At 43.6% G+C, this 24249-nt stretch overlaps 1 protein-coding gene across 1 annotated transcript in view; it reads left to right on the plus strand.

Annotated features, from left to right (window-relative positions):
- polr1a (RNA polymerase I subunit A) overlaps window positions 1–24249 on the plus strand; it is a 91925-nt gene that overhangs the window by 62561 nt on the left and 5115 nt on the right. The window contains exons 27-36 of the mRNA XM_084331745.1: window positions 589–779; window positions 1804–1971; window positions 2595–2730; window positions 3986–4146; window positions 5500–5623; window positions 10732–10851; window positions 11412–11687; window positions 12779–12979; window positions 13499–13616; window positions 14378–14542. Coding sequence (XP_084187871.1) covers window positions 589–779; window positions 1804–1971; window positions 2595–2730; window positions 3986–4146; window positions 5500–5623; window positions 10732–10851; window positions 11412–11687; window positions 12779–12979; window positions 13499–13616; window positions 14378–14542 — 1660 coding nt within the window. The remainder of the gene's footprint in view (window positions 1–588; window positions 780–1803; window positions 1972–2594; window positions 2731–3985; window positions 4147–5499; window positions 5624–10731; window positions 10852–11411; window positions 11688–12778; window positions 12980–13498; window positions 13617–14377; window positions 14543–24249) is intronic.

Raw genomic sequence — 24249 nt, forward strand, 5'->3', positions numbered from 1 at the left:
TTTTCCCCACACAGACCATTTCAAACTTGACAAACGAAACAAAAACATTCTAAATTGGCCCGACTGTATTTCCTGCGACGGTGTTTGCTAATATAAACATGAAATAATAAACTTGAGCCCGAGCTGTTCCCTAGCAACGCAATTCCATTGAAAAGGTCTTTACTTTAATGAGAATACATCACCATTAATTAATTATGTGATGAGAGACCTCAACACAAAACCATTGTAATGTATAAATGTACCCCTTTTTACTTTATCTCTCTCGCTCTCTCTCTCTCTACCCCCCTCATTATCTCTCTCCCTTATTGTCTGTTTCTCTCTCTCTCCCTCTCCCTCATCTCTCTCCCCCTCTCTCCTCATATATCTCCCTCTCCCTCCTCTCTATCCCCCTCATGCTCTGTCTCTCTATCCCTCCTTTTCTGTTTTTCTCCCCTCTCTTCCTCCTCTCTATCCCCCTCATTCGCTGTATCCCCCTCCTTTTCTGTTTCTCTCTCTCTCTCTCTCTCTCTCTCTCTCTCTCTCTCTCTCTCTCTCTCTCTCTCTCTCTCTCTCTCTCTCTCTCCCCCCCCCCTCTCTCCCTCTCTCTAGCTGCTGACTCGCTGGCGTGGCCTGGAGGCCTCCAACAGATCTAAGTACAGCAGGAAGACGTGTCACTGTCCGGAGCCCAGTCTCTCCACGCTGCGGCCTGACGTCTCCTTCGGCTCCGTGTCTGAGACCTTCCACCAAGTCACTGAGAAATACCTGCAGAACAAACACAAAGACAGCACCAACAATGACAGGTGTGTGGGGGTGGGGGGTTGGTGTGGGTGTGTGGGTCTGTTTAGGTGTGTGTTTCTGGGTTGGTGGGTGTGTCTGTTTAGGTGGGTGTGCGGGGGATTGGTGCCTCACGATACGATACTATCGCGATACTTGAGTCACAATACGATAGTATCACGATACTAAATATATCGCGATACGCTGAGTATTGCGACATTTAAAAAAAAAATTATACAATTTTATTTGTTACCTTTTTTCAACTGCAAAGTAAAACGTTATCAACATGTTTTATCTAATAAAATAAAGTTCAGTCTGTTCATCTCACTTCATCATTTTTATTGCAGAACATGGTATTTTCTCAAGCAGACAGATGTAAACACGAATCTGTGTTGCATGTACCTGACAAACTGAACTGTTTGTATTACAGTCATATTCCAACTTAACTGAATGCACATGTGTGTGTGTGGACTACTGTACTATTACAGGTATTGAAATGATCAATGCAACTTCCTTATACAAAAAAAGAAAGAAAAAAATATATATTTTTTTATGAATAATTAAATATCGATACTTGTATCGCCACGCAAAGTATCGCGATACTACTACGTATCTATTTCCCCCCACCCCTAGTGTGTGGGTGGGTGTGTCTGGGTTGGTGTGTGGGTGTGTGACGTGGGGGGTTGGTGTGTGGGTGGGTGTGTCTGGGTTGGTGTGTGGGTGGGGGGTTGGTGTGTGGGTGGGTGTGTCTGGGTTGGTGTGTGACGTGGGGGGTTGGTGTGTGGGTGGGTGTGTCTGGGTTGGTGTGTGTGGGTGGGGGGTTGGTGTGGGTGTGTGTGTACTATTACTACTACTATTATTACTATTATTATTACTACTACTATTATTACTACTACTATTATTACTACTATTATTACTACTACTATTATTACTACTACTTGACTATCTCTCTGTGATCCAGGGGAGGCGGCCGGCCTGCTAGTGGCCCAGTCTATTGGAGAGCCTTAACTATTATCACTGCTACTAACTAGTACTCTCTGTCTCTTCCAGGCTCCGTCAGCTGCTTCAGTATAAGTGGCAGAGGTCGCTGTGTGACCCTGGGGAGGCGGTCGGCCTGGTAGCGGCCCAGTCTATTGGAGAGCCCTCCACTCAGATGACCCTCAACACCTTCCACTTTGCTGGGAGGGGAGAGATGAACGTCACCCTGGGAATCCCCAGGTACGGGTCACCTGATTGATCAATAGACCCTTTTCACAGCAGCCATTTTGTCTTGTCATAGATGGGTAAACAAAGGTGTCACCATAGATATAGGATAATGAATAGTCTATATTTATGGTTACAGAATAATTAATATTCTATATTTATGGTTACAGAATAATGGATATTCTATATTTATGGTTACAGAATAATTAATATTCTATATTTATGGTTACAGAATAATGAATATTATGTATTTATGGTTTCAGAATAATGAATAGTATGTATTTATGGTTACAAAATAATGAATATTATGTATTTATGGTTACAGAATAATGAATATTCTATATTTATGGTTACAGAATATTGAATATTCTATATTTATGGTTACAGAATAGTGAATATTCTATATTTATGGTTACAGAATAGTGGATATTCTATATTTATGGTTACCGAATAATGAATATTCTATTATTTATCTCAAGACCTTGTCTCTATTATTGATCCTCTAATCACAACTGTTGGGGAAGTAATAGAACATATTGGCGAGGTTTGCGTTACCCAGACAGGGGATGCAGGCTTTATCCGTTCACCTGGGTGTAGGCATCTCTGTGATCTATTCATACAATGTGTTTATTCTTCAGACTGCGTGAGATTCTGCTGACAGCCAGCTCCAGTATTAAGACTCCTATGATGAGCGTCCCGGTTCTGGGCAACAGGAAGGCCTTAAAAAGAGTCAAGACCCTCCGCAAGAGACTCACCAGGGTCTGTCTGAACGAGGTAGGGAGTCTGCTCTTTCCTCTACTCTCCTCTCTGCTCTGCTCTGCTCTCCTCTCCTGGGTTCCATCCTAGATGCAAATATTTCCTGTGACAAAATGGCAACCAATGTAATCAAAAAAGTAAACCAACGAACAAGATTCTTGTACCGGATCTCCTCTCTGGTAAGCAAGAATACCCTGAAGACTCTAACAGGAGCACTCATTCAAGGGTACTACGACAATGCTTGCACCTCATGGTACCAAAGCACCTCAAAGGCACTAAAAACAAGACTACAAACATCTCAAAACAAACTGGTCAGACTACTGCTTGACCTTACTCCTAGAACCCACCTCACCCCTGCCCACTTTGACAACATAGGATGGCTTAGAGTAGACGACAGAGTACAGCAACTTGCAATGGGCCTGGTCTACAAGATACACTACACCACTAAGATACCCATGTACATGTCAAAATACTTCCCAAAGGTCAGTGAATTCCACGACCACAACACCAGAAGGAGTTCCACAAATCATGTTCAACCCAGATTCGGCTCAAACAAGGGACTAAACACGTTTAGCAATTATGCCACAACAATGTGGAACGCCCTACCCACAGCCGTAAAGGAATGTGAATCCCTACCCACCTTCAAAACCACTCTCAAAGAGCACCTACGGGAGGCTGAAATTCGTAACTGGACCCCATAAATGGACCAACCAACCCACCCACCGACCCAACCCCCTCCTAATGTACAGTTTCTTCCCCCTCAAATGTATATATTTTCTTTTAGGATCTCTTGTCTCTTAAACAGTACTGTATATTTGTATATCTTCTATGCCATAAATGTCATGATGAATTGAAAATGGGGTACCCTGATGTAAACAAGACAAACGTCTTTCTCTGGTCTGCATCCCCTTAACAATTGTGTGTATTGAGCCGTACTGTATACTATTGTACCCATTCTGCAATCTGTTAATACAATTTTCAATCAATCCTCTCCTCTCCTCTCCTCTCCTCTCCTCTCCTCTCCTCTCCTCTCTTCTCCTCTCCTCTCCTCTCCTCTCTTCTCTTCTGTTCCTTTCTGCTTAGCTCTGTTCTGTATTATTCTGCTCTGAACTAATCTGTTCTGCTTTGTTCTATTCTACTCTGTTCTGTTCTGTGTTGTCTAGAACCAATGTTATTCTAGGAGGTATATTTACAACTCACTAGATGTTATTCTGATATATATGTGTGTGTGTGTGTGTGTGTCTGTGTCTGTGTGTATCTGTGTGCTATCTAGGTTCTTCAGAAGGTGGAGGTGGTGGAGGGACCACGGGTGGAGGCTGGAGTTTGCCAGAGGTCCCGGACTTTCAAAATCACCTTCCACTTCCTGCCTCATGAGCGTTACCGTGAGGAGACACTGCTGGACCCACAACAGATCCTGCATTACATGGAGACCAGGTGTGTGTGTGTGTGCGCGCACGCTCTGCTCCGTTCTGTTGTGCTCTGTTCTGTTCTGTTCTGTTATGCTCTGTGCGCGTGTGTGTGTGTGTGTTCGCGTGCACGTGCGTTAGGGATGGGCGATATGGCCAAAAATGATATCACGATATGATAATGTTATCATATCACTCGATATCGATAATTAAAAGTAAGTACCGGTATATATATTTTGAAACAACAGATGTACGTTTATTTTGCAGCAATTCTTTGTCGTTGCCGCCATCTTTAGTGTTACAGACCCTCACACTCCAGTTCTCAGGCTGCAGCTTGTTTGAAAGCGAAAGTAAACAAGCTTCTCTGCTGGCTGTGGCTCCAGGGGAGTTGAATAGTTCTGGCTCTGCTAGTTTCTTTTCTATCTTTTGGCGCTTTTTTGGTGGACAAACCAGCGCACATGTGCACCGTGACTCGCGACTGGAGGCTAGCTCTGCTAGCACACATAGCCTACTGTGTACAGACTGTTTCAAACTGCATTTTACATTAGAAAGCAAACAAAATAAATGAGAAAAATAAATCTCAATTTGGTCAGTATTGTATTTGGACAAGCAAAGCCATTACTTTAAGTTGCAGGCAAGAAAGACAAGTATGTCCACTGTCTGTGGTTTTAAAACTGCCCTGTTGCAGGTTAAAAAAAAAGAATGTATTGATATTTTCTTTTATTATCAATCGATATAGATTATTAAAATATAGCGCGATAATTATCGCTATCGTTTTATCGCCCAGCCCTAGCGTGCGTGTGCGTGCGCACACTCCCCAGTTACTCAATAGAGGCCTTTCACAGGATATTTAGAATACCCATTTGTCCTTCATGTAGGCATACACAATGGTTGTTATGTTACACCCAAAAGTAAAAAACAAACCAGGCAGGTTAGGGAGGCAGTGTTTCTGCTCCAAAAAGCACAGCTAATTGATTAATCAAAGCTAATTCATTGCTTGTGTCCTCATTGGTAGGCAGGGACTACATATGCAAACTAGCTAATTCTGGCACTTTTACATGGATGTGGAAACTGAAGATGTTGATTAATGTGCACTGTCCCTGGGTAAAACATTAAACAATTACTTAAACTTATTGTGACATCATACTAGGGCAATCATTCTGAACAGTTTGTTAATCTGCTGCCAACCCCATTTCTGTAATGTGTTTCTGTCGTTTCGTTAAAATGTCTTCTTTTCTGACATCAAATCTGATCATTTGTACTGTATGTCTGTGTACCTTATCTTGTGTAGATTAGAGATGATATTTCATATTGTATGTATGTGTAGTTTATTATATGTCTCTCCTCCCCTCCCCTCCCCTCCTCTCCTCTCGCCTGTCAGATTCTTCCATCTTCTGCTAGACGCCATTAGGAAGCGCAGCGCCAAGCTGGCCTCCATTTCTGTGGATACCAGGAAGGCCACACTCGGAGACAGGGACGATGCTGGAGAAGGATTGGGTAGAGGGGTGAGTGACCTCATATCCTGTAGTTCATAATATTATACTTGAGGGGTGGGTGACCTCACATCCTGTAGTTCATAATATTATACTTGAGGGGTGGGTGACCTCACATCCTGTAGTTCATAATATTATACTTGAGGGGTGGGTGACCTCACATCCTGTAGTTCATAATATTATACTTGAGGGGTGGGTGACCTCACATCCTGTAGTTCATAATATTATACTTGAGGGGTGGGTGACCTCACATCCTGTAGTTCATAATATTATACTTGAGGGGTGGGTGACCTCACATCCTGTAGTTCATAATATTATACTTGAGGGGTGGGTGACCTCACATCCTGTGTAGATCATATTATACTTGAGGGGTGGGTGACCTCATATCCTGTAGTTCATAATATTATACTTGAGGGGTGGGTGACCTCACATCCTGTAGTTCATAATATTATACTTGAGGGGTGGGTGACCTCACATCCTGTGTAGATCATATTATACTTGAGGGGTGGGTGACCTCACATCCTGTAGTTCATAATATTATTAGTGCTGTCAGTTTATCGCGTTAATTAGATTAATTAATTACACAGCAAATTATCACGTTATGAAAATTAACTCAAATTTTTTTTTACAAAAAAAAAGAAATTTAATAAAAAAAATTATTATCTCATAAGATAAGATTCTCATAAGAACGTAGAATACACATTTACAGCGGTTAGGTGGCGTAGCGGAGATTGCGTTCGTCACCAACCCCCCGAAGCTGTGAGCTGGATTCGCCTGTTCGAATCCAGCTCACAGCTCCGGGGTTGTCACCAGCTTGGCTGGCCGTTCACACTAATACAATTGGCAGTATTAGAGGGTGGGAGAAGCTGGCGGGGTGGGTCCGGGTCGTTGTAAACAGCGACTCCTACAGTTCGGTCGGGGCGCCTGCTAAGCGCGGATAGGACCTGAGTGGGATAGTGTGATCCTTCCACACGCTACGCCCTCTCAGGGAGGATCCGCGCTGCCAGGTGAAAAGAAGCGGTTGATTGGCTGGACGTGTGTCGGAGGAAGCACGTGGTAGCCTCCACTCTCCCAGATGATCTGACTGTGGGGGGTAAGTGCGCAGCGACCAGGAAGGGATTGGGAATTGGCATATGACTAACATTGGGATGGGAGAAAATCGGAGGAAAATAAATGGAGGGGGAAAAAGATAAAAAAAAAACAATTAAAAAAAAAACACATTTACAGACCTTTTCTTTTTTTGTTCATTTGCATGTTCTTGGTATCTGATTCTAGGGACATCTATGGATCTCAGGGAATGTATTCCCAGTGTCAGAAATACTGTGTCTGTTACTAGGCTTGAGTACATTGTAATGAACCAAATGAGAATAGCAATTAAATTAGTTTTATCTTTGACTGTGAATAACACCATGCTCAAATTGACCAGACCTGAAAAATCTAAGCAAATTAATAGATGGAAGATGATTAAACAGAAGGTTTTGTAGATACAGTACTGAATTCTGCCATCCGAACACATGCAATTTGAAATATGATTATAGAATATAGAATATCAGGCATAAAATGGTTATGCGATTAAAATGCGATTAATTAGATTAATTAATTACAAATCCTGTAATTAATTAGATACATTTCTTTAATCGCCTGACAGCACTAAATATTATACTGGAGGGGTGAGTGACCTCACATCCTGTAGTTCATAATATTATACTTGAGGGGTGGGTGACCTCACTTCTGTAGTTCAGCTGTCACAATAACCCTCCCTGTTGAAACATTCTGAATGGCAGCCACAATCGTCGTAAACCTTCTCTTTTCTACCTAAATGTGAACTCTGTCCACGGGAAGCAACGGTTGTGACTGGAGGATGAGGAAAAGAGCACATGGTTTGAGAGGGGCTCACTCCCCCTCACACACTCTGGGCGGAATCCACAAAGGGTTTGCACAGCTTTTTCTGACGCATATCGCTCTCAAAGGACGTGCAGCGGGTGAAATGAAGGTGGCCCATGCGTTCCTTCAGCATTGCGTCCGGTGCAATTGGCATGTCCCCTTTCTATGTAAATGAGCCTCTTCACAGGTGATCATGGCAGCAGTAACAGCGTGACCGCGAAATAATATTTCGAAGGAGAATATCACTCTGGATGAAATCAAGGATGATATTGAGCAGCCAATGTTGTGGCGTTATGCTCCAGAATAAACTATTTATTTATTCAGAGTTGGTTTCCCACTTCAGTTTGAAAGTTGCGTCTGTTTGTTATTTCTTTCTTTTCTATATACCGTAATTCCTCTAATAGTGACCCGGGCTTGTATTTGCTTAAACTGTAGCGGGTACCAGGCTTTTATTAGGAGGAGGCATGTATAAGAGAGAGGCCTATATTTCTAATTTTCAAACAGATCATAATGAATAAATCAACATTTTGTGTCAGTTTGAACCCAGTAAAATGTACTGGGTTCATTTATTGAAACCAAGTACTGTATGAAATAGTCAACAGTGCAATTACAGGTGGTCACTGGTCATTTCAACATTTTCAGAGTGAAATCAAGTAACTTTACCTTAGCAGCTCAGTATGCAGCTCAGTATATTAGTAACCCGGCTTGTATTAGGAGGTCGGCTTATAATTGCTTAGCTCAAGAGCGCACCCGGCCATTAATAGAGACCCGGTTTGTAATTGAATACCGGTCACTATTAGAGGAATTACGGTAAGCGACAATTAAATGGGATATAAACAAAATTAAATATAGCACAATAGAATATACGGTAGTACAATAGAATAGAGTACAATTATAAGTGACGAAGCTGTCTTTTTTTCAACACTGTCGGCCTCCCCAATGTCGTGGGCGCGATTGCCTGCACTCGCATTGCAATTGGACCACCCTGAGCACGTTTTTCGAAATAGAAAACATACCTATTATATCAATATCCAGGTGGTGTGTAACGCCAGGAATTACTAATGTGTTTGCCAAGTTCCCTGGGTCAGTGCACGACAGCTACATCTTTCGGAACAGCAGTCTATACCGAACGATGCAAGCCATGGATGGCAATACCTGGTTAAAAGTATTCTTCAGAAAACGTCTGTGCTGTAATATTCATTGCAAATATAGGAAGAATTATGCGCTTTTGTATCTCATAGGGGACGGCGGACACCAACTACATGGGCTGGCTGATGACTCCTGTGCGTAACCCAACGAACGTGGGAGAGGCAGCAATGCAGCATACAACCGGGCTCACATCAGAACGCGCGGTGTGATCGAGCGCACATTTGGCTTATTAAAGATGCGCGTTAGATGCCTCAATCGCACTGGTGGGGCAATGCTTTACAGTCCCCAACAAGTGTGCCAGATAATTGTGGTTTAAGTTTAAATGTAAGTTTATCTGGATCCCCATTAGCCACAGCAGTGCTGGTTCTTCCTGGGGTCCATGACACGTAAAATACAGTTACAGACTCTATACACTCGCAACATTCACATGGTATACAGACAATTAAAACAACAATAAATACTCTAATTCTAATAATACCATATCAGACCCATACCTTTTCATCCACGTATATCCCTATCTCTTTATCAGACACATACATTTCCATTTACGTACACACCATCTATTAGGGAATGTCAATTTATTCTTTATTTCATTCTTTATTAAGCACAATATAATATAATATAATTATGAAATCGAATATAGGCCATGGCTTTACAATTTAATAAAGCTATTTTCAAGTCTTACTGGACAAAATAAATACAAAGAAAATATGAATTAATGTTCAATCTAAATAATACCTCTTCTGTATTAGAAAATCCAGCTTTCAAGAATATATCTTTGTATCTTTTCAATGTAATGTTTTTTTTTTGTCCACTTTTTCTCCCCATTTTCAATTTTTCTCCCATCCCAATTTCGTATTATCCAATTCTTCCCTCCCCTGTCTTGAACGTTGCTAGACTATGCCTCCCACAGGTCGGCTGTAGTGAGGACAGAAGCCTTGCATCACGTGTCCCCTCCGGTACACGAGGAGGCAGCCTGTCGCATCTTTTCACCGCAGCAGCTCGAACTCTCAGTGGCGAGGAGTAACGCGTGGGAGGCTCACGCTGCCCCCGCTACTTCCTGCTTCCGCCGCACCGGTGTCACCAAACCGACCTGTAGGAGTCGCTGTCCACAACGTCCAATCCCCACCCACCGGCTTTCCCACCCTCTAACACTGCCCAATTGTGTTAGTATGAACGACCGGCCAGCCGGTAGCAACGCCGAGAGCTGGGCTCGAACCCAGTGTCTCCTGCGTTAGTGGTGAGCGCCTTGCCCACTGCGCCAATCAGCCGCCCCAAACTTTTCAATGTAATGTAAATTATAAAACAGTAACCTCACAAAGATAATGCATAACTTGCAATTGGTGTACAAAACTAATTTATTACACACGTAAAGCATCTTATATCATAAATCAAACCAAAACATAATTTTGAGGCATCAAAATAGTTTTTAATTATTTTCTTTATCTCTCTGTATAGTTGCATACTTCAATCAATTCAGTCAACTTTGCCATCAAACTCGCGCCTCGCACAGCTTTAATGTTTAATGTTTTTCTCTGCAGTTAATCTGTAATGTACATTTTCGCTTTGGCATATTGTGAGCAGAATCAATGCCGGTCCGATCTGTCCGCTTCCTCCTCCGTTTGTGTGTGAGCGTAGTAGGGTCGCTCACAAAGCTGTCTTCTCTGGGAAAACGTCACACGCAACAGAGTACCGTGGTATTCGGTGCAACGTGCCAGTAAATGTAAGAATATATGCATAATGGTCCCGCGGAAAACAATGAAGTCCGGACTGATATCTGCCAACAGCGCTGCTGTCAGGAATCCCCGCGAGCAAATCAGGAAAAATTATGGGCGTGTCAACGCTGGTATCATCCGCGCAATGTGCTTTTAGTGGATAGCTCGTAAACAACACGGAGCACAATCCGCGGGTGCGATTAGCTTCGCGTAATCCATTCTTTGTGGATTCCGCCCTCTGTGTCCGTCTGTCATTTTCACCCACTCACCCACTCACTCACCCACTCACCCACTCACTCACTGGTCCCTGTTGCGCTGGCTGGTACATAGAGCAAGTCTGTGTCCTTATTGGTCCGTCCGTCTGTCCGTCAGGCGGCAGGAGGAGAGGGGGACGGAGAGGAGGAGAAGGAGAGGGAGATCGTAGACGACCAGGGGAACGAGGGGGACGCTGACGCCTCCGATGCTAAACGGAGAGGTAAACAGGAGGAGGAGGTATGTATGTACACACACACACACATGCTCACACACACACACACACACACACACACACACACACATACACACACACGCATACACACACACACGCTCACACACACACACGCTCACACACACACACACACACACACACGCACACACACACACTCACACACACACACACGCTCACACACACACACACACACGCATACACACACGCACACACACACACATACACACACACGCATACACACACACACGCTCACACACACACTCACACACACACACACGCTCACACACACACACACACACGCATACACACACGCACACACACCTACACACACACACACACACACACACACACACACACACCTACACACACACACACACACACACACACACACACACACTGTAAGGTAGAGCTAACTGTGGGCTTACCTCAATAGCGCGTTCATGAATCAAGCAGCATGTGAACTATAGTAATATAGTGTATAAGAAAACATTCAAACATAAGAATGTTATAAAAGTATATTTTGATACTGCCCCCCCTATCTCTTTCCCTCTCTCCTACCCTGCAGGTTGACTATGAGAGCGAGGAGGAGGATGAGAGAGAGGAGCAGCAGGGAGAGGAGGAGGGGGAGGAGGAGGAAGGGGCGGGGGAGAGAGCAGAGGAGGGCGGCGCGGAGCCGGACCCTGCAAAAGGAGGAGCGGGGGAGAAGAAGAAGAGGAAGAAGAAGAAGAAGACGACGACGAGTGACGGAGATATGGAAGTGATGAGAGTCCACGCTGTTCTCGACTCCCACCCTGCCATAGAGAAATACTCCTACGACGTGCAGCACAAGCTCTGGTGTGAGGTACGCTCTCCATGGCTCCTGCTATCATCACCATTCTTTTGATTGATATTGAAATCACCGTTATTAAACACGATTACTGATTTGAGAACATCATAGGATGACAACTGGGTTAGTTGTACCTTTCTTCAGGACCAAAAGGCTGCCTTTCTGGCAGCTTCTATAAGTTACCAAAGACGTTTCAAAATAACTGAAGAAAGGGCGGCTAGGTGGTGTAGTGGGCAAGGCCCTCGCCACCAATGCGGGAGACACTGGGTTCGAGCCCAGCTCTCCACATTGCTATCAGCTTGGCTGGTCGTTCATACTAATACAATTGGCAGTAGTAGGGGGTGGGAAGCTGATGGGTGGGGATCGGACGTTGTGGACAGCGACTTCTACAGGTCGGTTGGTGCGCCTGCGCAGCAGAATCAGGAAGCGACGGGGGCGGCGTGTCCCTCCCACGCAGACCCTCGCCGCTGAGAGATCGCGCTGTGCAGATGAAAAGATGCGACGGCTGCTTCCTCGAGTACCGGAGGGGACAAGTGATGTGATGTAAGGCTTCGTCCACATTGCAGCCGGCTTGTGGGAGGCATGGTCTAACAGCGTTCGAGACAGGGGAGGGTAGAATTGGACGATACGAAAATTGGGATGGGAGAAAAATAGAAAATGGGAGAAAAAGTAGACCAAAAAAATTATAACTGGAGAAACGTGGCGTGGCTCCCTTCTCCCTCTCAACACAAGGGTGGGGGGTGGGGCTGTGAAGGAAGGGGGCGCTGCATTTACAACACAAGAAAGAAAAAATTGCAACACGGCATCCAGCACAATAATCATCTTGATTATCTTATTTTCATGATCGTGGGAAGATTATCTAGTTTTCATGATCGTGGGAAGATTACCGGTATTTAGTTTTCCATAATATTGGCGTGTTCTTTTAAGTGCTTTTTTGTGGCCCCATCGACTTGGTATTAGTTTGGTGGAGCGTGGCATGGATTGCGCTGAGAAAAGACTCTACCCTCAGTCTTGAAAATGTGGTTATGGAAGTTATGGAAAAGTCCTGGAAAGCTTTTTGAATTGGATGGGAAGTAAGTGTGAACCGTGTCTCCGTCATCATCAAGGTATGCCTGGTCCTGGCGGACAACAAGGTGCACTTTGACCTCAGCTCTGTGATGTCAACGCTGGCCCAGAACGCCGTCGTCATGGAGACGAAGGGCATCACACGCTGTCTGCTGAACGAGACCACCGCCAAGACGGGAGAGAAGGAGACCGTTTTGAACACGGAGGGAATCAACATGCACGAGCTGTTCAAGCACGCTGACGTGAGTTCACACTCATGCACACACCCACACTTCTATTTTATTTAACCTTTATTTAACCAGATAAAAAGCATTGAGACAAAATCTAATTTACAACGCTGACCTGGTCAAGGAAGCAGAAACGTTTACACAATGGTAAACACAACACAAAAACATATAAAACACAGAGAACAACAAAACAAAAAGCAATCACTGCATTGTGCACATTTGGAACAATAAAAAAACCAAGGTATGTTACTTATTACTACATGAGCAGCTGGTGGTAAGGACCTCTGATAACTTCAGTTTAAACTCTACACACACACACACACACACACACACACACACACACACACACACACACGTCTAAAATGAAATGACAATTGTTGACATGCTCACTACGCAAAACCATTACTCGCACACTGTGCTCCTAAATTATCTTTCTGGTTCGGTAGGGGCAAATGTAAGTGAAATGCTCGCACTGCCGAGCTCTGTATGCAATCATAATATTTACTACAATAATAGGTGGTATTCTGTTTTTAGGTGCTGGACATTAACCGCCTGTACTCCAATGAGGTCCACGCTATGGCCAAGACCTACGGCATCGAGGTCGCTCTGAGGGTCATTGAGAAGGAGATCAAAGATGTCTTTGCTGTCTATGGTACACACACACACACACACACACACACACACACACACACACACACACACACACGTCTCTACATCTCTACACACACAAACACATCTCTACACACACAAACACATCTCTACACACACAAACACACATCTCTACACACACACACACACACACCACATCTCTACACACAAACACATCTCTACACACACACACACACACACACGTCTCTACATCGCTACACACACAAACACATCTCTACACACACAAACACACATCTCTACACACACACACACACACACCACATCTCTACACACAAACACATCTCTACACACACACACCACATCTCTACACACAAACACATCTCTACACACACAAACACACATCTCTAGACACACAAACACATCTCTACACACACACACACACACCACATCTCTACACACAAACACATCTCTACACACACACACACACACACACACACACACACACACACACACACACACACCACATCTCTACATCTCTACACACAAACACATCTCTACACACAAACACACATCTCTACATCTCTACACATACACACACACACACACATATCTTCATCTATACACACAAAAAATCGGATTAACACCTCTCTCTGTCGCCCAACCCACCCCCCCACCTGCTCTCTCTCTCTAAACCCCCACCCACCCTCTCTCTCTCTCTCTCTCTCTCTCTCTCTCTCTAAACCCCCACCCACCCACCCGCTCTCTCTCTCTCTCCCCCCTGGTTTACACCCTGCTCCTGTGTAGGTATCGAGGTGGACCCCAGACACCTGTCTCTGGTAGCAGACTATATGTGTTTCGAGGGTGTTTATAAACCACTGAACCGCTACGGCATCCAGTCCAACGCCTCCCCTCTGCAGCAGATGACCTTCGAGACCAGCTTCAAGTTCCTGAAACAGGCCACCATGCTGGGTGAGAACAGCGCACACACACACACACACACACACACACACACACACACACACACACACACACACACACACACACACACACACACACACACACACACATAGCAACCATGTGTGACACATTAAGTACAGTTATCCAGACTGCGTCCATGTCGTTGCATTGTACAAACAATTTTTTACGATGGTGCAATTAAAATGTGTAACTAGGCGTGCCAGATATACCCGCATTTTCTTTAGTTTTTATCATCATTGTATATCACGTTCATTTCTCAATTGTTCATCACTGATATTTAACCCCATTTCCCAGTAAGTTAATATGACATGATTGGTATCAATGGATTCCTTGCAATCTGTAGTTTTATATGATGTCTCTGGCTTGGCGCTAGCTTAGATTGAGCCCGCAATTAGGTTGACATCGCCATTTGTCCAAAACTGTGAGACATGAGAAAGACGGGGTTAATGAGGCAGCCGGCTTGTAACCTTGCACTGCTGTTTCAGGCTCTGTCCACGCGTGCAGTCGGTCCGTTCATATTTGGACATTGACACAATTGTCACAAATTTGGCTCTGAAACCGCCGCAATGGACTTGAAACATTCAAGATGTGCTTTGAGTGCAGACTTTCAGCTTGAATTTGAGTGTATTTACATCCAAATCAGGTGAACAGTGTAGGAATTTCAACAATTTCTACATGTGCCCCCGACTTTTAAGGGACCAAAAGTAATTGGACAAACTAACAATCTTAAATCAAATTGTCACTTTCAATTAGGGATGTTCGATATTGGCTTTTTTACCGATACCGATATACCGATATTGTCCAACTCTTAATTTCCGATACCGATATCAACCGATACCGGTATATGCAGGGTTTCCCCCCCCAAAAATGGAATAATTTCAGGTAATTAACATTACATATCTCTTGTCGTGGAATTAACACATTATGCATACTTTTGACAATAAATAAAATCAGAATTTGTTCTTACTTGCTTGCCTGGGTAAATAAATGTTAAATAAATGTTTAAAAAAATAAAGATTTTTTTTTATTATTATTTTTTTGAAAACCGATAGGCTACTGATAATTTCCAATATCACATTTGAATGCCAATATCGGCCGATAATATCGGACATCCCTACTTTCAATACTTGGTTGCAAATCCTTTGTCTGGAACCCATAGACATCACCAGACGCTGGGTTTGTTCCCTGGTGATGCTCTACCAGGTCTTCAGCAAGTGAAACGCTGCTCAATTGGATTCAGCTCAGGTGATTGACTTGGCCATTGCATTACATTCTCCATCTGCACTGAAGCGGCGTCCAATGGGTTCTGAAGCATTTGGCTGAATATGAGCAGATAATAATTGCTCGAAACACCCGTTCCATTGCAGCCATACATGGCCACGCCATAACACTACCACCACCGCCATGCGTCACTGATGAGGTGGTATGCTTTGGATCATATTGCAGTTTCAGGAGTCAGCTACAACCTGTAACATGTTTCAGGAGTCAGCTACAACCTGTAACATGTTTCAGCAGTCAGCTACAACCTGTAACATGTTTCAGCAGTCAGCTACAACCTGTAACATGTTTCAGCAGTCAGCTATAACCTGTAACATGTTTCAGCAGTCAGCTACAACCTGTAACATGTTTCAGCAGTCAGCTACAACCTGTAGCATGTTTCAGCAGTCAGCTACAACCTGTAGCATGTTTCAGCAGTCAGCTACAACCTGTAACATGTTTCAGGAGTCAGCTACAACCTGTAACATGTTTCAGGAGTCAGCTACAACCTGTAATATGTTTCAGCAGTCAGCTACAACCTGTAGCATGTTTCAGGAGTCAGCTACAACCTGTAACATGTTTCAGGAGTCAGCTACAACCTGTAGCATGTTTCAGGAGTCAGCTACAACCTGTAGCATGTTTCAGGAGTCAGCTACAACCTGTAACATGTTTCAGCAGTCAGCTACAACCTGTAACATGTTTCAGCAGTCAGCTACAACCTGTAACATGTTTCAGCAGTCAGCTACAACCTGTAACATGTTTCAGCAGTCAGCTACAACCTGTAACATGTTTCAGGAGTCAGCTACAACCTGTAGCATGTTTCAGCAGTCAGCTACAACCTGTAACATGTTTCAGCAGTCAGCTACAACCTGTAACATGTTTCAGGAGTCAGCTACAACCTGTAGCATGTTTCAGCAGTCAGCTACAACCTGTAGCATGTTTCAGCAGTCAGCTACAACCTGTAACATGTTTCAGCAGTCAGCTACAACCTGTAGCATGTTTCAGCAGTCAGCTACAACCTGTAACATGTTTCAGGAGTCAGCTACAACCTGTAGCATGTTTCAGCAGTCAGCTACAACCTGTAGCATGTTTCAGCAGTCAGCTACAACCTGTAGCATGTTTCAGCAGTCAGCTACAACCTGTAACATGTTTCAGCAGTCAGCTACAACCTGTAACATGTTTCAGGAGTCAGCTACAACCTGTAACATGTTTCAGGAGTCAGCTACAACCTGTAACATGTTTCAGCAGTCAGCTACAACCTGTAGCATGTTTCAGCAGTCAGCTACAACCTGTAACATGTTTCAGCAGTCAGCTACAACCTGTAGCATGTTTCAGGAGTCAGCTACAACCTGTAGCATGTTTCAGGAGTCAGCTACAACCTGTAACATGTTTCAGCAGGCAGCTACAACCTGTAACATGTTTCAGGAGTCAGCTACAACCTGTAACATGTTTCAGGAGTCAGCTACAACCTGTAACATGTTTCAGGAGTCAGCTACAACCTGTAACATGTTTCAGGAGTCAGCTACAACCTGTAGCATGTTTCAGGAGTCAGCTACAACCTGTAACATGTTTCAGCAGTCAGCTACAACCTGTAACATGTTTCAGGAGTCAGCTACAACCTGTAACATGTTTCAGCAGTCAGCTACAACCTGTAGCATGTTTCAGGAGTCAGCTACAACCTGTAACATGTTTCAGGAGTCAGCTACAACCTGTAACATGTTTCAGGAGTCAGCTACAACCTGTAACATGTTTCAGGAGTCAGCTACAACCTGTAGCATGTTTCAGCAGTCAGCTACAACCTGTAACATGTTTCAGGAGTCAGCTACAACCTGTAGCATGTTTCAGGAGTCAGCTACAACCTGTAACATGTTTCAGCAGTCAGCTACAACCTGTAGCATGTTTCAGGAGTCAGCTACAACCTGTAACATGTTTCAGGAGTCAGCTACAACCTGTAACATGTTTCAGGAGTCAGCTACAACCTGTAACATGTTTCAGGAGTCAGCTACAACCTGTAGCATGTTTCAGCAGTCAGCTACAACCTGTAACATGTTTCAGCAGTCAGCTACAACCTGTAGCATGTTTCAGGAGTCAGCTACAACCTGTAACATGTTTCAGCAGTCAGCTACAACCTGTAACATGTTTCAGCAGTCAGCTACAACCTGTAACGTGTTTCAGGAGTCAGCTACAACCTGTAGCATGTTTCAGGAGTCAGCTACAACCTGTAGCATGTTTCAGCAGTCAGCTACAACCTGTAGCATGTTTCAGCAGTCAGCTACAACCTGTAGCATGTTTCAGCAGTCAGCTACAACCTGTAACATGTTTCAGCAGTCAGCTACAACCTGTAGCATGTTTCAGGAGTCAGCTACAACCTGTAGCATGTTTCAGCAGTCAGCTACAACCTGTAGCATGTTTCAGGAGTCAGCTACAACCTGTAACATGTTTCAGGAGTCAGCTACAACCTGTAACATGTTTCAGGAGTCAGCTACAACCTGTAACATGTTTCAGGAGTCAGCTACAACCTGTAACATGTTTCAGCAGTCAGCTACAACCTGTAGCATGTTTCAGGAGTCAGCTACAACCTGTAACATGTTTCAGGAGTCAGCTACAGCCTGTAACATGTTTCAGCAGTCAGCTACAACCTGTAGCATGTTTCAGGAGTCAGCTACAACCTGTAACATGTTTCAGGAGTCAGCTACAACCTGTAACATGTTTCAGCAGTCAGCTACAACCTGTAACATGTTTCAGCAGTCAGCTACAACCTGTAACATGTTTCAGGAGTCAGCTACAACCTGTAACATGTTTCAGGAGTCAGCTACAACCTGTAACATGTTTCAGCAGTCAGCTACAACCTGTAACATGTTTCAGGAGTCAGCTACAACCTGTAGCATGTTTCAGGAGTCAGCTACAACCTGTAACATGTTTCAACAGTCAGCTACAACCTGTAACATGTTTCAGCAGTCAGCTACAACCTGTAGCATGTTTCAGGAGTCAGCTACAACCTGTAGCATGTTTCAGCAGTCAGCTACAACCTGTAGCATGTTTCAGGAGTCAGCTACAACCTGTAACATGTTTCAGGAGTCAGCTACAACCTGTAGCATGTTTCAGGAGTCAGCTACAACCTGTAACATGTTTCAGGAGTCAGCTACAACCTGTAACATGTTTCAGGAGTCAGCTACAACCTGTAACATGTTTCAGCAGTCAGCTACAACCTGTAGCATGTTTCAGGAGTCAGCTACAACCTGTAGCATGTTTCAGCAGTCAGCTACAACCTGTAACATGTTTCAGGAGTCAGCTACAACCTGTAGCATGTTTCAGGAGTCAGCTACAACCTGTAGCATGTTTCAGGAGTCAGCTACAACCTGTAATAGGGCTGGGCGATATGGCCTAAATATGATATCACGATATTTTCTGACCTTTCGGCGATACACGATACGCATCACGATGTTTTTCTTTTTTTCCCCCAAACAATTCATTATGAGGCTTACCAAGACAGTATTTGAGTTTGCAAGCTAACATTAAAGACAAAATAAAATACCCATGCATTTAGCATTTTTATATTATATATTAGATTTAGATTATTGGATTATTAGATTATATATTGCATATATTTAGCAATGAGATATTATATGATTTAGATACGAAATATGATGAATTGAAAATGGGGGACCCTGATGTAAACAAGACGAAAGTCTTTCTCTGGTCTGCATCCTCCAGTCCACTGTTGACTGTTGTTGTATTGAGCTGTACTGTATTGTACCTATGCTGCAATCTGTTAATAACGTTTATATTCATTCAGTCGGCAAACAGAATCATTTTGATTGACAGTCGCGTCTGCCAATTACGTCACATCGCTTGCACCCGCCCTGCTGTTCTTAGCACCAATCGGCAAGCGCGTATTAATTTTTTACTTCCGCTATTGGAGAGCTCAATGAAAACAACAATGGCAGCGGTAGCTCGCCGCGGCCGACTTTTACCTTTTAGCTCTGCAGAATGACTAAACGACTGGAGGCATAATGATTTTACTGCAACGGATGTTATAATAAAAGCATTTCCATACATCTGTCTGATTGAAAACGTTATTAACAGACCGCAGAATGGGCACAACGGAGTCAGCACGGGCTGAGATATGAACGGCTAATGCTTGCTATATCTAGGTCGACCTCGGTCGTTGCTATGTAAATACGCTGATGTTATTGAAAGTGTAACTATATAGAGACCTCTGAACAGGTCCTGCATTATTATTATTATAACGTTAATGCCACAAAACGAATGCCTTTGTTATCATAAGTAGTAACTTTTGATGCAGTAGTGTGTGTGTGGGGCGGCGCTGTTCAAAAGTGTCAACGTGTGGACCAGATTGACGCAACACAAGCCTCTTGGGCAAAACATCACGATATCCACGATACGTTTAAAAAGTGTATCGTTAATGAACTGTACCCGATATTTATATAATATCGTCATATCGCCCAGCCCTAACCTGTAACATGTTTCAGCAGTCAGCTACAACCTGTAGCATGTTTCAGGAGTCAGCTACAACCTGTAACATGTTTCAGGAGTCAGCTACAACCTGTAGCATGTTTCAGGAGTCAGCTACAACCTGTAACATGTTTCAGCAGTCAGCTACAACCTGTAACATGTTTCAGGAGTCAGCTACAACCTGTAACATGTTTCAGCAGTCAGCTACAACCTGTAACATGTTTCAGGAGTCAGCTACAACCTGTAACATGTTTCAGCAGTCAGCTACAACCTGTAGCATGTTTCAGCAGTCAGCTACAACCTGTAGCATGTTTCAGGAGTCAGCTACAACCTGTAGCATGTTTCAGCAGTCAGCTACAACCTGTAGCATGTTTCAGGAGTCAGCTACAACCTGTAGCATGTTTCAGGAGTCAGCTACAACCTGTAACATGTTTCAGGAGTCAGCTACAACCTGTAACATGTTTCAGCAGTCAGCTACAACCTGTAACATGTTTCAGGAGTCAGCTACAACCTGTAGCATGTTTCAGCAGTCAGCTACAACCTGTAACATGTTTCAGGAGTCAGCTACAACCTGTAGCATGTTTCAGCAGTCAGCTACAACCTGTAACATGTTTCAGCAGTCAGCTACAACCTGTAACATGTTTCAGGAGTCAGCTACAACCTGTAACATGTTTCAGCAGTCAGCTACAACCTGTAGCATGTTTCAGGAGTCAGCTACAACCTGTAACATGTTTCAGGAGTCAGCTACAACCTGTAACATGTTTCAGCAGTCAGCTACAACATGTGGCATGTTTCAGCAGTCAGCTACAACCTGTAACATGTTTCAGGAGTCAGCTACAACCTGTAACATGTTTCAGGAGTCAGCTACAACCTGTAGCATGTTTCAGCAGTCAGCTACAACCTGTAACATGTTTCAGCAGTCAGCTACAACCTGTAACATGTTTCAGCAGTCAGCTACAACCTGTAACATGTTTCAGCAGTCAGCTACAACCTGTAACATGTTTCAGGAGTCAGCTACAACCTGTAACATGTTTCAGCAGTCAGCTACAACCTGTAACATGTTTCAGCAGTCAGCTACAACCTGTAGCATGTTTCAGGAGTCAGCTACAACCTGTAACATGTTTCAGCAGTCAGCTACAACCTGTAGCATGTTTCAGCAGTCAGCTACAACCTGTAACATGTTTCAGCAGTCAGCTACAACCTGTAACATGTTTCAGCAGTCAGCTACAACCTGTAACATGTTTCAGGAGTCAGCTACAACCTGTAACATGTTTCAGCAGTCAGCTACAACCTGTAGCATGTTTCAGGAGTCAGCTACAACCTGTAGCATGTTTCAGCAGTCAGCTACAACCTGTAACATGTTTCAGGAGTCAGCTACAACCTGTAACATGTTTCAGCAGTCAGTTACAACCTGTAGCATGTTTCAACAGTCAGCTACAACCTGTAACATGTTTCAGCAGTCAGCTACAACCTGTAACATGTTTCAGCAGTCAGCTACAACCTGTAACATGTTTCAGGAGTCAGCTACAACCTGTAACATGTTTCAGCAGTCAGCTACAACCTGTAGCATGTTTCAGGAGTCAGCTACAACCTGTAGCATGTTTCAGCAGTCAGCTACAACCTGTAACATGTTTCAGCAGTCAGCTACAACCTGTAGCATGTTTCAGGAGTCAGCTACAACCTGTAACATGTTTCAGGAGTCAGCTACAACCTGTAGCATGTTTCAGGAGTCAGCTACAACCTGTAACATGTTTCAGGAGTCAGCTACAACCTGTAGCATGTTTCAGCAGTCAGCTACAACCTGTAGCATGTTTCAGGAGTCAGCTACAACCTGTAACATGTTTCAGGAGTCAGCTACAACCTGTAACATGTTTCAGGAGTCAGCTACAACCTGTAACATGTTTCAGCAGTCAGCTACAACCTGTAACATGTTTCAGGAGTCAGCTACAACCTGTGGCATGTTTCAGCAGTCAGCTACAACCTGTAACATGTTTCAGGAGTCAGCTACAACCTGTAACATGTTTCAGGAGTCAGCTACAACCTGTAACATGTTTCAGGAGTCAGCTACAACCTGTGGCATGTTTCAGCAGTCAGCTACAACCTGTAACATGTTTCAGGAGTCAGCTACAACCTGTAACATGTTTCAGCAGTCAGCTACAACCTGTAACATGTTTCAGGAGTCAGCTACAACCTGTAACATGTTTCAGCAGTCAGCTACAACCTGTAACATGTTTCAGCAGTCAGCTACAACCTGTAACATGTTTCAGGAGTCAGCTACAACCTGTAACATGTTTCAGGAGTCAGCTACAACCTGTGGCATGTTTCAGCAGTCAGCTACAACCTGTAACATGTTTCAGGAGTCAGCTACAACCTGTAACATGTTTCAGCAGTCAGCTACAACCTGTAACATGTTTCAGGAGTCAGCTACAACCTGTAGCATGTTTCAGGAGTCAGCTACAACCTGTAACATGTTTCAGGAGTCAGCTACAACCTGTAACATGTTTCAACAGTCAGCTACAACCTGTAGCATGTTTCAGGAGTCAGCTACAACCTGTAACATGTTTCAGGAGTCAGCTACAACCTGTAACATGTTTCAGGAGTCAGCTACAACCTGTAACATGTTTCAGCAGTCAGCTACAACCTGTAACATGTTTCAGGAGTCAGCTACAACCTGTAACATGTTTCAACAGTCAGCTACAACCTGTAACATGTTTCAGGAGTCAGCTACAACCTGTAACATGTTTCAGCAGTCAGCTACAACCTGTAACATGTTTCAGGAGTCAGCTACAACCTGTAGCATGTTTCAGGAGTCAGCTACAACCTGTAACATGTTTCAGCAGTCAGCTACAACCTGTAACATGTTTCAGCAGTCAGCTACAACCTGTAACATGTTTCAGGAGTCAGCTACAACCTGTAGCATGTTTCAGCAGTCAGCTACAACCTGTAACATGTTTCAGCAGTCAGCTACAACCTGTAGCATGTTTCAGGAGTCAGCTACAACCTGTAACATGTTTCAGCAGTCAGCTACAACCTGTAACATGTTTCAGCAGTCAGCTACAACCTGTAACATGTTTCAGGAGTCAGCTACAACCTGTAGCATGTTTCAGGAGTCAGCTACAACCTGTAGCATGTTTCAGCAGTCAGCTACAACCTGTAACATGTTTCAGCAGTCAGCTACAACCTGTAACATGTTTCAGGAGTCAGCTACAACCTGTAGCATGTTTCAGGAGTCAGCTACAACCTGTAACATGTTTCAGGAGTCAGCTACAACCTGTAACATGTTTCAGGAGTCAGCTACAACCTGTAACATGTTTCAGCAGTCAGCTACAACCTGTAACATGTTTCAGCAGTCAGCTACAACCTGTAACATGTTTCAGGAATCAGCTACAACCTGTAACATGTTTCAGGAGTCAGCTACAACCTGTAGCATGTTTCAGGAGCCAGCTACAAATGAAATTTACTTACCATCTTCTCCAGAGTCTGACAAGAAGATAGATACAGATGTCCTGTAGGGAATTTGGAATTCGAAGCTTCGGGCAGAGATTCCATTTTAATTCGAAGCTTCGAAGTGTACATCTTTTTTTCTTCTTTTTTTCTTTTTTTTAATGTTGTGGGACTTGTACAGCACTTTGTTCAACTTTGTCAGTGCTGTAAAGTTTTAACCTTTTTAAATCTTAGACAAACTAAACACTTTGCTTTCATGAAATATTGGCTTTATAAAAGCAGCACAATGAACACAAATCTGTCAGTGCCGAGTCCGACCTCATCTTAAATAACAAACAGCATTGCTTGTTGTAATTAACAAAGAGAGGCAGAGTTGATTTTGCAAAAAAAAATTATAATAAAAAATATTCATATTCATATATATATATATTTTTTTAAATAATCGATTTTTATTTTCATATTCGAATCCCATGCCCATCGAACGAAGCTTCGAAGTATTTAAGACAGCCCTAATGTCCTGT

This window comes from Notolepis coatsorum (assembly GCF_963971535.1).
Source record: "Notolepis coatsorum genome assembly, chromosome: 16".
Lineage (NCBI taxonomy): Eukaryota > Metazoa > Chordata > Actinopteri > Aulopiformes > Paralepididae > Notolepis > Notolepis coatsorum.